We start from the raw sequence: 14,684 nt of genomic DNA on the forward strand, positions 1-14,684 counted from the left end.
TCTGCAGCAGTAGATGGTTGTGGACAGAAGTTCACTTGTGTTGCAACAAGAATCCTCACAGTCAGTCTGTTGCGAAGATCTGGATCTGAAGCAACGACGACTGCGACTCCCTCCAGATAAACACAAGATACAACAGGTCTGACCAGGATCTTCATAGTGTAGCCTCCAGCTGTAGCAGCGACCGTTGATCTGAGTCTGACTCCTCACACATGAGACCTCCTGGTTCTCTGATGACTCCTCACACATGAGACCTCCTGGTTCTCTGATGACTCCTCACACATGAGACCTCCTGGTTCTCTGATGACTCCTCACACATGAGACCTCCTGGTTCTCTGATGACTCCTCGTACATGAGACCTCCTGGTTCTCTGATGACTCCTCACACATGAGACCTCCTGGTTCTCTGATGACTCCTCGTACATGAGACCTCCTGGTTCTCTGATGACTCCTCGTACATGAGACCTCCTGGTTCTCTGATGACTCCTCACACATGAGACCTCCTGGTTCTCTGATGACTCCTCGTACATGAGACCTCCTGGTTCTCTGATGACTCCTCACACATGAGACCTCCTGGTTCTCTGATGACTCCTCACACATGAGACCTCCTGGTTCTCTGATGACTCCTCACACATGAGACCTCCTGGTTCTCTGATGACTCCTCACACATGAGACCTCCTGGTTCTCTGATGACTCCTCATACATGAGACCTCCTGGTTCTCTGATGACTCCTCGTACATGAGACCTCCTGGTTCTCTGATGACTCCTCGTACATGAGACCTCCTGGTTCTCTGATGACTCCTCACACATGAGACCTCCTGGTTCTCTGATGACTCCTCACACATGAGACCTCCTGGTTCTCTGATGACTCCTCACACATGAGACCTCCTGGTTCTCTGATGACTCCTCACACATGAGACCTCCTGGTTCTCTGATGACTCCTCGTACATGAGACCTCCTGGTTCTCTGATGACTCCTCACACATGAGACCTCCTGGCTCTCTGATGACTCCTCACACATGAGACCTCCTGGTTCTCTGATGACTCCTCACACATGAGACCTCCTGGTTCTCTGATGACTCCTCACACATGAGACCTCCTGGTTCTCTGATGACTCCTCACACATGAGACCTCCTGGCTCTCTGATGACTCCTCACACATGAGACCTCCTGGTTCTCTGATGACTCCTCACACATGAGACCTCCTGGTTCTCTGATGACTCCTCACACATGAGACCTCCTGGTTCTCTGATGACTCCTCACACATGAGACCTCCTGGTTCTCTGATGACTCCTCACACATGAGACCTCCTGGTTCTCTGATGACTCCTCACACATGAGACCTCCTGGTTCTCTGATGACTCCTCACACATGAGACCTCCTGGTTCTCTGATGACTCCTCACACATGAGACCTCCTGGTTCTCTGATGACTCCTCACACATGAGACCTCCTGGTTCTCTGATTTCAACGACTCCAGACTCGATGTTGACTCAGCAAAACAAACACCTCTTGTTTTTATCATCCAATAGTAACCACTGATTTATTGATAACTGAATTACTTGTAACTCTCTGTGGTACCGCACAGCTGGAGGTCACCAGAGGTCACTGTTAGGCGATCACTTTAACCTCTGCACTATCGTGCGTCCCTGACTTTGGACCATTTATGTCTAATTTTCTGTGTTATCTCATTTTATAAACAATCCATCTGAACCATGTTATCAAACTGCATCAATGGAATCCTTCGATGGTCTTCAGGAACCATCTGACGCAGGAGTCACTTGTTCCTCAGAACATCACGTCTGAGATCCTGATCCACTGACGACTCAAAGTATCTTCAGGTTCAAACGTTGTGATCCAGTCCCAGCAGAGGCGACTGCCCCATAGAGGGCGCTGTGGCGCCGCCCTCCCACCGAGAGGGCTGTTTTTTTATTCATCTTTTATTTTATTATCATTATTTATTCTCTATTAGTTTAAATGTTTATCAACAGTGAAGACTTTACATGTTAGTCAAACGTTTCAAAACATCAACAATATTTGCATCGATTCAGGTTCTGATTATAATCTTTTATGTTTGTTTGTGTGTGTCGTCATTCGTCATATCCGGTCGCTTTTTGAAGCGCCATCAGTGACGTCACGTTTCTCTAACTCAGCCAATCACACATCGTCGTCTCTGATGACGTCAGAGATGGAAAAGTTGACTTTCTGTCAATAAAGTTGAAGCAGAAAGTGTGTTAGTTTTGTAGCTGATTTTAAATATTTCAATCAAGTAATAATTTCAATATTACTGGAACATTCGAGACTATTCGAGGTGAATAGATTATATATATTATAATAATAGTCTCGAATGTTCCATAAGCTTTTATTTGACTAATGATGTAAAACTATATTTAAATCACACAGAAGAGAGTTTAGGTTTGTTTTCATTTGAATCCTCCGCCACAGATAAACTTATACAAATATAACATAGATTAATAAAGTCCATGTGTGTGTAGTTCCATGATTTACATTTATTTACTATCTTTCTCTCGACATTGAATGTTTGAATAATCGTATTTCCCGCGCAGGAGGCGGGAGGAGGTGTTTGATTGACAGCGAGGGGGCGGGGCTCCGTGTCCTCCAGTCATCCTCGCGTCACTCAGTCTGTGGTTCGAACCGAGCGACACCGACGGTCTGGACCTTCTCGCTCTACCATCAGATCCGAGCCAGTGTTCGGAACCATCTGGACCTGGACCTGGACCTGGATCTGGATCTGGATCTGGACCTCCACAGAGGATTTCTCTGGAACGGAATATTCCTCGTTTTTCCTGCGCGAGCGGAACATTTCTCTGCCAGACTGTTGTACCTCCAGACCTCTCGCTCTGACCCAGAACCTGGCCCAGGTCTCCAGAACCGCCTCTCGCTCGAGAATCACTTCATTCAACGTTTGACCAAAATGTGATTTTCATGGAAGGTTTTGGTGTTTTTGACCATGAGGAGGATCTTCTCGCATCAGGAACAGCTGCTCTGGACTCCTTCACTCTCGGTTCTTGAAGGAAGCATCAGCATGAGCGAGGCTCTCATCGAGGCCGACACATGAGCACAGACACACGCGCACGCGCCTCACACACGCACGCTTCTTTCTTCTCAACATCATGGACTGTGAGGTCTTCTCTCCGCTGCTGGAGCAGTTCCTGCTCACGCCTCTGGTCTGCTGGGTGAGTCCTGGTCCTTCTGCTCCTTCTGCTCCTTCTGCTCCACACACACGCTTCTGGCTCACACCTTTTGTCTCGTGCGCAGGTGAAGACTGTGGGTCAGACCTCCACGCACGGATCCACGCTCTCGGAGTACATGGAGTTAGTGGACGGGATCTACCTGAACGAGATCATGCTGGAGATGTGAGTCAAACCTCCTCGTGTGTGTTCATGCTAATGATTGAACCGAGCCTGAGGCTTATTGTGTGACCCCAACAAACACACACACACACACACACACACATGAGCAACTGAAGCAGTTCTTCAAGAACCACAGTCTGGACTGATGTAGGTTCAACACAATAGAGCTTGTATTGAGGCCAAGGATGGGTCAGTTCTGTCACGAATCTTCTTTCAATGATGAAGATTCAAAAAGTATCATCGCGTCAGAGTCACTGTCACAGGAAGTGACGTCACAGAGTCGTGTTGAATCTAGTTCAGGTAGAACTTCATTGATCCTCAGCAGGTAGAACTTCGGGAAATAGTTTTTTTTTTCCAATTAGACACAGGAATACAGACGATAATCCATAAATAAAATAAGAAGAAGAACAAAGAGAAATAAAGAGAAGGAACAAGATGATACGATCTAAGTCTAAAGAGAAAGAACAAGATGATACGATCTAAGTCTAAAGAGAAAGAACAAGATGATATGATCTAAGTCTAAAGAGAAAGAACAAGATGATACAATCTACGTATCTATCGTACCAGAAATACTCGTAACAATTCAATACAGACAAGGAGAAGTATTGTTTACATCGGTTGTATCTTCTTGATCTAGTTACTTGTCCTTCAATAATCCATACACTTATATTGATATATATTGCCATATGTTCTTCACAATACTGTCAATAGTATTGTTTTATAAATTGACAATTAACAAGTAAATATTCGGTTAATTTCGGTTGTTTTTACAAACATAGATCTTCTGTTTTTTTAAATTCTGTGAACTGATGTTGAGTTTGTAACTTGAATTCTCTGAAAGAAACACAATATATCCTATCGCCAGATACACACCCCTGCTTTCCAGGGTGTCCCTTGCCTCTCACCATTAGTAGTTGGGATCAGCTTCACTGACCTCCATTAAGAAACACCGTTTCTAAAGTTCACTAGTAGTGGATCTACAGGTAAATCTACAGGTAAAGAAAGCGCTTTTATCGCGAGGCACGAAAAGACTCAAAACATTAAATAAAAGCCAGTGATGTTTTTTATTTGTTCCTAGGAATTGAGTTGTGACTTCATGAGAGTTAAACTGTGTTTTAACCTGATTATTTGATAAATACTTGATTTATTCTCACATCATAACCGTCGGTAAGTGTGGACGACATGTCGGTAGATCATCAGTCATATTTATATATATATATATATATATATATATATATATGCAAGAACCGTGTTGATATTTGAAAATATGCTAACATTTACATGCTACCTACAGCTGGTTATTTCATGATAACTATAATCTTTCACTGCCAGACCTGTGTGTCTGTGTGTGTGTGTGTGTGTGTGTGTGTGTGTGTGTGTGTGTGTGAGAGTCTCTTCTGTTGTGAACCCCACACGACTGTGTCATAAGAGACTCACACATGACATAATAATGATAACATGCTAACATATCGTGGCGCTCCGTGTACTGGAGGAGATTCTGCCTCTCAAGCTCCAGTTTCCTGCTGTGATGAAGATTTAACTCACAATAGCAGCTTTAAGTTGAGGCACGACCTTCATCATCATCATCATCTTCATCTTCATCATCACAGATAATGATAACACTCGATGATATCAACTCACAGAAGATTAGAATCACTTCCTCTGTCTTTCCATGATCATCTCCTCCATGATCTTTTCAAAGCAGGTCACATGTTGTTCCATGTGTTGATGCTGCAGAAGTCAAGGTTATGACGAGCTTCTGTAAAGATCTGATCAAGATTTTCCTTCTGCCTGTGAGACCATGAATTCCACGGTTTCCTGTCCCTGGATTATGACTAGAGTCGGGTCAACGTCCTCTCACTGCTGGGAGACATGTTTGTGCTTCACGATGAAGCTTGTGTCATGGAGGCACAAGTTGTGTTATATTGTGTTAGTTGTTCTTAACTCGCCTGAGATTCTTCATCCGAGACGAGCAGACGTGTGGGTCAAACCTCCAAGACCAGGACTTCACCACCGCCTCTAGACCGTATGATCCAAGGCTGTTCTCGGGTCAAAGGTCAGAAGAACTCTCGACCTTGTATCTAGACCTGGACGACCACTGATCTCAAACGAACCTCAAATCCTCAGCTGATGTTTGAAGCTGATCCCATCAACCGGTCGTTTATCTTGAACTCGTTTCATTTGATCTGACCTTGAGAGCTGAGGACCTTTCATCGTTTTTGTTCATCTCACTCGTTTTTAAATGGATTTCCACAAGAGATTCCAATGATTAGATTTTAATGCTGTTTGTTGGTCATTTATTTGTAGTGAAATTGAATCAAAACTCATTTAAGGCTTTATCGACAAAATCCAAGTTAATTTTGTATCATTGGTGGAAGAGATTGAAGGAGGTTTGCTGTCCTGGCTGGAGTCCAGCCTTGGATGGTCTCTCAGCGATGTCACCACACGTGACGCATGTTTACTTTCTGAACTATTTAATATCTGAGCAAAGACTCGACCGCTTCCTATTGTTTTGATCGTCCGCACAGAAGCGACTTGACTTCCCACACACTCGTGTAAACATCCAGGACCGGGATAAGTTTAGATGATTCTGAGTCTTCAGAAGGTCAAGAAGAGGCAGGAATGCTTGGGAAACACATCTGGGTTGAAAGCGTTTGAGAGCAGATGGAAACGACCACAAGAAGCATCTGAGCAACGGTTTGATCTGGTTTTGGTTTCTCCACCAAAACATGTCCGACAGGAACTTTGAACTCCGGCGGAGGATGTTCGTGTTCCGTGTGTGTGTCAGAGTTTGTGTTGTGTGTGTGTGGAGTCGGCAGCTGCCGCGGGTCGTCTGGTCCGGCCGTCCTCCCACACAGAGCCTCCAGTCATGAGGTGCTGCTGAGGCGCTCTTTGTCTCCTCGCCATCGCCGTCTCCGGGAGGCTTGAACCCAAATAGACGGCGGCGGCAACTGTGCGTGTGACGCTTCATGTTTGCTTGACTTGACGCAGCCTGTTACAGAAATACTGTGTTTTCTTTCACAAGGCTTCTATTGTCAGGGTTTCAGTTGAAACATGGAAGGATATCAAATGTGTTAAAGCTGAGGAAGAACACGGGGCGTTCCTAGACCCCCCCACGCCTGCCTCGCCACAGTCGCTCCGCCTGTTGGAAAGTAGCACAGAATGTATGTAATTATAGAGGCTTGTTCCACTTCTTCATCTCACTCTCTTCATATTCATTAACTCGGAGTATATGGAACGTATTTTCCGGACTATAAGTGTCTCCGGAGCACAAGTCGCTCCAGACATAAAATGCATAATAAAGAAGTAAAAACATATATAAGTCGCATTTTTGGGGGAAATGTATTTGATAAAATCCAAGAACAGACATGTGATCTTGAAAGACAATTTAAAATAAAACTAGAGGCAACAACAGAATAATGTTACGTTACATGAAGTGAGAACCTGGTATGTTAACATAACATATGAAGAGTTATTCAGAGAACTATAGCATCAATAACTAACAAGTTTACCAAACCATCCGTGTAACTCCAAATAACTCTTCATCCTCGTGTCACTTTTAAACAACTAACTAACTCCGGAGGTAGAAGATGCTTCCTCTTCTACGTGGAAATGATCAACACAGGCCTAGAGCGCCCTCTTGAGGTTTAGTGTGAGAATAACATGTGAAATGATATACTGGTAATAATGTGGTAATAATTTCACACAGAAGTCGCTCCAGAGTATAAGTCCCGGACAAACTATGACAAAAACTGCGACTTATAGTCCAGAAAATACTGTACTACTATGAGTGTTGTCTATATTGTGACAGTGATGCTCGTGAAAATACTCTTGTTTCCTGAGGTTTTAATGACTACCTGGCCTTGAATGTATCCTCCAGTCTGGGCAGTAATACTTTCATGCTTCTACTTCCTGAAGTACGGCTCGTTGTTTGTTTATAGAGCAGCATTGTGTGTAAACGGGGAACTGAAGTGTTGACGGCTGGAAAGACTCAAACTACGAGTCACGACTGACGCATCAGTTCTCAGCCGATCGCGACACATTCTGAAATAATATCACGCGGAAGCCGCCGAGAGCTAGAAGAAGGTTGTTGGTCCCACGAGCCGTTCAATCTGGGAAGAAATGGCGAGATATCTGTGGACATAAGACGAGACATGGACCTTCTTTGTCATATCAGAAAGTATGGATTTCATGAAGGCTAGTCAAGTGCAACTGTAATATTTTATAAAGTTGTTATTTGACGATCGTCAACTGTATGTCATACAAGTTGATTCTAAGATGGTTGGACGAGGAAAGACGTTTCTTGTTCACCCTTGTATAAAAATCTGTATCGTTCAGGTCTTACAGTAAGAAACTCTTATGAAACTCCTTAAACAGTTTAGTTTCTGTGGAAAAATGTAGGAAAATGTGCCGAAAACACACTTTGAAAGTTTTTCCATAAATTCAAATTTTGGTGCAAAATGGTGTGTATTGACGATCAACATGTTCCGCCATCTTTAGTGTTTATAAGTGAAGGTAGTGACTGAGTCTTTGTGGTGCCAGACTGTGGCTCCTACAGAGAAGAACAAAAGAACCATCCGGCTCCGGCCTGTCAATCACAAGATGTCTTTTGAAAACCAGCCCACTGGACGACGACCTCGTCGGAAATACAACTCCATCCATATTTTTCTTGCGTCCGAACGTGTCGTCGCTTCGCGTCGACCAAGACTTGTGGTCGTGGACGTCCAGCTGTCGAAACCCGACCCGTTCCTCACGTCCGCCGGTGACTCAGACGGCAGCAGTTGTCGGCAGCATGAGGGAGAAAGACCACAGGATTATGTCAACGGTTCGCTGTCACCCAGATGGCTCAGTGACCCGTCTTTATGTCCCAACTTCTCTGCGAGGCCTCTGACATCAACCAGCCAATTATGTCGCCGGCGCTGAGCTGTCGCACCCATTAGTTCCGCTGCCCGCGAAGGAGTCGCAGTGGAGTCGCTGAACGTGACGACTGTCCTGTTGAGTTGCTGCTCTCGTGCCAGACTTCTGTCCAGAGAGTGACGTGTTGCTGTGAAAACTGTTGTGGGATCAAGTAGATCAGCAGTTGCTCTGCAAAGGTACACAAGGAATGTTGTCTCTTCCCTGAGAGTCCGGGCGGATCCGAGCACGTCGGACCATAAATCTCGGTACATGATGCTCACCAGGAAACATTCTTGCACGATCCAACCATTTCCTGATTGAACTCCTTAATACTCATTGATCCGACACTTCACATGTTGTCCAGGCTTTATGTTCACGTTTGTCAACCAAGGAGCATGTTTTTGTGATGTTTATATTCAAGTATTCTTACTATCTTGGTAAACACTCTGTGTACCCAAATATAAAGTACTTCTTGCAGTTGTACTTCGTTTGAATGTCATGTTAATGCTGCCTTTGAAGTGTATTTTTAAGTAAAACAAATAAGCTGTTGGTTCTTCAAACAACAGAGTTGGTGTTATTTATGTTTGTAAACCTACATTTCTTGCCTTGTTACCGTTTACCTAAAAGAAAGATGGCTGACTTATTGAGTCACCTATAGAGACATGTGTGTAACTACTGGTGGGATTCCTATGAGCTTGGTTTGCCCCTCAGCTCAGCTCAGATTGAGATCTCGCAGCCTTGTGTTCTCTGAGATCCTCGTCACGTTCATACATACATACATACATACATACATACATACATACATACATACATACATACATACATACATACATACATACATACATACATACATACATACATACATACATACATATTCTACCATATCCCCTCATTGTTGTCATTTTACGGTTCACTTTCTGCGCTCTCGCTGTTTTTGTTTTCCCTCCAGTGCGTTTATGTAAATCTGTTGAAGCGTCACGACTGACCGAGTCACGCGTCGGTAGTTTGTAATAATGTATTGATTAACCAGAGTCGACACCAAAACATAAACACACAGTAATTGTCTCGAGCGGTTCAACAACAAAAACAACCGTGATGCCTTCACTGACCGGAGTAAAACCCTGGACCTTGAAATAGATTCTCTTGGGTTTTGTGAATAAAAAATGAGGAAAACAAAGTTAAAACGAGTCGATCGGAGCAGCTGTGATGCATTATTCACCATTTCATGTTAAATTGATGTAGGTTTGTGTATAAACTGTGTGAAGATGTGAAAGTTTAGGAAATGTTTAAAAAGATGAGCCTCAACATGTATAATAATAACAATTAAAAAGTCAGTTTAAGTTTGTTCAGCGACACCAGGCGCTTCGAAGCACACGACAGAAACTGTACTTAAGGCCGACACCAGTCAAAGCATATAGACGGTGCTTTCAGCAGGAGGATGTTTCCCAGAATACACTTGTCGTCACATCCTCTTCGGCAGCAGGTCCTCGGGCAGCTGGTAAAACACAATCATTCTCAGTCATTGTTGAGTTTTGTTGAACGAGTCAATAATACATCTCGGTAATAACTGTCCACCCGTGGAACACGCCCATGACTAGTCTACCCTCCGTGTACGTCCTCAAACCTGCTGGAGTTGCAGGAGAATAAATGATCAGATTCTTTTGAAGGCGTCGTGGTCGCGTGTGGATGGACGTGTCACCGACACGGTGGATGTTTACAAACGAAAGATCCACGATTATCTTTTCTCCTCGTTTCCACGTGATGATCTTCATTTCTTCAGCTGGAGTGTCATCTTCCTGATCCTCCTGCTGGTTCCTCAGCTCAGCAGCTTCCCCTCCGTTGTCTGTGAGCGAAACCTTTGTTGTCTTTGTCTCCCTGACTGGTTGCTGCACAAATACCTCAGATTCCAACCTCAAACGTGGCCGCCGGGTTCTCCTGGGATGTTCCTCCTCGTCTCGCTCTGAGCCGTCTTGACATCGTTCTCGACTTCTCTCGTAATCATGTTTGTGTGACGCTGAACTGTCTTCAGATAGAATCACGACCTGCATGAGTCCTCGTTGATGCTGAGCTCTGAGCCACACAAACAAACAAGAACACACACTTGTTTGAAGTGCGCTCTGAGCCCATACAAATGCAGGAGAAATGTAAAGAAATCTAATTGAACACAATTCCTTTCTCCTGGAAATGACTCTTTCTAAAATTCTAATAATAATAATAATGTGTCGAGGATAACATTGTTTCCTGGATCTTGTATCTGTGACTACATTATGAACATCACACACATGTGTGGTCGTTTTTTATTTTCATAGATTATCTGCAACTCGTCCAGTAGCTGCTGTTGAAGCCAGTGTGTTATTCAAGTGTATGGTAATAATCCGCTCCCTGGTAATGCTAACTCAACACCTTTCCCCCCATCTGTTTCACCTTAGGGACCCCCTGTGGCTCCTGCAGGGGGATAATCCCCTTGTGTTGCTGAGAAACATCTGCAGGTCGTGAGGTTTTTCATTAACGTAAGATTATTACAAAGTATTTAGTAGAAATGAGACTAATAACTCTTACCTCTAACTTTGCACATTTAGTTTTAGGATTTCTCTCCTCTGGTCCTGAAGTTCAGGAACCATCAGTAGATTACAGGAAAGTAAGAACCAGAATTTTAAAATGATCCTGAAAGAAACCAGTGAAGAGTTTGAAGGAGAAATGCGAGTTCTTCTACTAGAGCGGCTCAGTGGCTGCAGAGTTTAGTATGAACTGCAGACGAGAAGATCCTTCTGGTTTAGACATGAAATAAACTTTTATAATAGTGTCAACGACACAAACACATGGATTATAAGATCCAAGTCATGCTGTGACATCATTTTCCTAAATGTAGAGATTAAGGTGGGAGGAACACCTGGGTCAGGGCGAGACAAAAGAAAAACGTTAACGAACATAAACGAGCGTAATCCTCTGATACTCCACTTTGATTGACATCTCGACGACCAACACTTGAACACTTTTAGGACACAAACCTCTGGTCCTGGTTTCATGGAAGCCTGAGCAGCAACAGGACTTTAACTCCAGTCACTATGGCTACAGGGGCAGTGGAGAGGCCCAGTGGACCTGGAGAGACAAAGAACATGGAAGGAAGTGTCAGAGAGAAGCAGTTGTTGATCTGCTCTGGTTTGTTTGTCGACTGTTGAGAGGTTTGTAGGAAACAGAGAGAAGTTATGGCTTTTTTTCTCGAGGTTCGGCTCTTGTGTTTCCCACAGACTGTTGATGGAGAGGATGAATGAAAACACTAGTGAGTCTAAAAGTATTGCTACACTTAAACATTAACATATTTATTTCACCATATTTGAACTGTATGAAACAAGTATATTCAATTTATTTTATTTTTACAATTAACTGTGTTTGTTTATTTTATGTTTTGATCAAATCACAGTATATTGTGTCGCTCTATCGTATCGTGTCGCATTCTTGAAAAAAACTCTTTATTGAGGTTTGATTAAAAAGCTGCAGCAGATCATTTGGATTTAATTCTGTTACTTAAAGTCTGTATTTTAACTATAAACTAGTTAAAACTCTGTTCAATTGATATGTATAGATTATAGCTTCATAACGCTAGTATTTTTCATTTGTGACAAAGTGTTTAATCTACTTATTTATCGAGAAGGCATCGATTCATCTTCAGATATATTCTCAGAACTATATTCTTCGTTGTTGCTCGACCAGCATTTACCTGCTAACGTGTTATTATGAACATGTAACATACAAATGAAGCGTCATGTTTCTGACCTGCTAACATGTTATTATGAACATGTAACATACAAATGAAGCGTCATGTTTCTGACCTGCTAACATGTTATTATGAACATGTAACATACAAATGCAGCGTCATGTTTCTGACCTGCTAACATGTTATTATGAACATGTAACATACAAATGAAGCGTCATGTTTCTGACCTGCTAACATGTTATTATGAACATGTAACATACAAATGAAGCGTCATGTTTCTGACCTGCTAACATGTTATTATGAACATGTAACATACAAATGAAGCTTCATGTTTCTGACCTGCTAACATGTTATTATGAACATGTAACATACAAATGAAGCGTCATGTTTCTGACCTGCTAACATGTTATTATGAACATGTGACGTACAAATGAAGCATCATGTTTCTGACCTGCTAACATGTTATTATGAACATGTAACATACAAATGAAGCGTCATGTTTCTGACCTGCTAACATGTTATTATGAACATGTAACATACAAATGAAGCGTCATGTTTCTGACCTGCTAACATTTTATTATGAACATGTAACATACAAATGCAGCGTCATGTTTCTGACCTGCTAACATGTTATTATGAACATGTAACATACAAATGCAGCGTCATGTTTCTGACCTGCTAACATGTTACTCTGAACATGTAACATACAAATGCAGCGTCATGTTTCTGACCTGCTAACATGTTACTCTGAACATGTAACATACAAATGCAGCGTCATGTTTCTGACCTGCTAACATGTTATTATGAACATGTAACACACAAATGAAGCGTCATGTTTCTGACCTGCTAACATGTTATTATGAACATGTAACATACAAATGAAGCATTATGTTTCTGACCTGCTAACATGTTATTATGAACATGTAACATACAAATGAAGCGTCATGTTTCTGACCTGCTAGCATGTTATTATGAACATGTAACGTACAAATGAAGCGTCATGTTTCTGACCTGCTAACATGTTATTATGAACATGTAACACACAAATGAAGCGTCATGTTTCTGACCTGCTAACATGTTATTATGAACATGTAACATACAAATGAAGCGTCATGTTTCTGACCTGCTAACATGTTATTATGAACATGTAACATACAAATGAAGCGTCATGTTTCTGACCTGCTAACATGTTATTATGAACATGTAACACACAAATGAAGCGTCATGTTTCTGACCTGCTAACATGTTATTATGAACATGTAACACACAAATGAAGCGTCATGTTTCTGACCTGCTAACATGTTATTATGAACATGTAACATACAAATGAAGCGTCATGTTTCTGACCTGCTAACATGTTATTATGAACATGTAACATACAAATGAAGCGTTATGTTTCTGACCTGCTAACATGTTATTATGAACATGTAACATACAAAATGAAGCGTCATGTTTCTGACCTGCTAACATGTTATTATGAACATGTAACATACAAATGAAGCTTCATGTTTCTGACCTGCTAACATGTTATTATGAACATGTAACATACAAATGAAGCGTCATGTTTCTGACCTGCTAACATGTTATTATGAACATGTGACGTACAAATGAAGCGTCATGTTTCTGACCTGCTAACATGTTATTATGAACATGTAACATACAAATGAAGCGTCATGTTTCTGACCTGCTAACATGTTATTATGAACATGTGACGTACAAATGAAGCGTCATGTTTCTGACCTGCTAACATGTTATTATGAACATGTGACATACAAATGAAGCGTCATGTTTCTGACCTGCTAACATGTTATTATGAACATGTAACATACAAATGAAGCGTCATGTTTCTGACCTGCTAACATGTTACTCTGAACATGTAACATACAAATGCAGCGTCATGTTTCTGACCTGCTAACATGTTATTATGAACATGTAACATACAAATGCAGCGTCATGTTTCTGACCTGCTAACATGTTACTCTGAACATGTAACATACAAATGCAGCGTCATGTTTCTGACCTGCTAACATGTTACTCTGAACATGTAACATACAAATGCAGCGTCATGTTTCTGACCTGCTAACATGTTATTATGAACATGTAACACACAAATGAAGCGTCATGTTTCTGACCTGCTAACATGTTATTATGAACATGTAACACACAAATGAAGCGTCATGTTTCTGACCTGCTAACATGTTATTATGAACATGTAACATACAAATAAAGCATTATGTTTCTGACCTGCTTACATGTTATTATGAACATGTAACATACAAATGAAGCTTCATGTTTCTGACCTGCTAACGTGTTATTATGAACATGTAACATACAAATGAAGCGTCATGTTTCTGACCTGCTAACATGTTATTATGAACATGTAACATACAAATGAAGCGTTATGTTTCTGACCTGCTAACGTGTTATTATGAACATGTAACATACAAATGAAGCGTCATGTTTCTGACCTGCTAACGTGTTATTATGAACATGTAACGTACAAATGAAGCGTCATGTTTCTGACCTGCTAACGTGTTATTATGAACATGTAACATACAAATGAAGCGTCATGTTTCTGACCTTCTAACATGTTATTATGAACATGTAACATACAAATGAAGCGTTATGTTTCTGACCTGCTAACATGTTATTATGAACATGTAACATACAAATGAAGCGTCATGTTTCTGACCTGCTAACATGTTATT

At 41.8% G+C, this 14,684-nt stretch overlaps 1 protein-coding gene across 8 annotated transcripts in view; it reads left to right on the forward strand.

Moving 5' to 3' along the window:
- Positions 1-2,645: 2,645 nt before the first annotated feature.
- The window catches only part of ccdc88ab (coiled-coil and HOOK domain protein 88ab), an 85,997-nt gene continuing 73,958 nt past the window's right edge, over positions 2,646-14,684 (forward strand). For all 8 annotated transcript variants that reach the window (XR_015713020.1, XM_087803034.1, XM_087803038.1 and 5 more), the window contains exons 1-2: positions 2,646-3,188; positions 3,271-3,368. Coding sequence is in view for 7 of the 8 variants with exons in the window: in XM_087803034.1 (XP_087659160.1) it covers positions 3,126-3,188; positions 3,271-3,368 (161 nt within the window). In the remaining variant the exon portion in view is untranslated. The remainder of the gene's footprint in view (positions 3,189-3,270; positions 3,369-14,684) is intronic.

The sequence above is a fragment of the Callionymus lyra genome, chromosome 11, assembly GCF_982586985.1.
Source record: "Callionymus lyra chromosome 11, fCalLyr1.hap1.1, whole genome shotgun sequence".
Taxonomy (NCBI): Eukaryota; Metazoa; Chordata; class Actinopteri; order Syngnathiformes; family Callionymidae; genus Callionymus; species Callionymus lyra.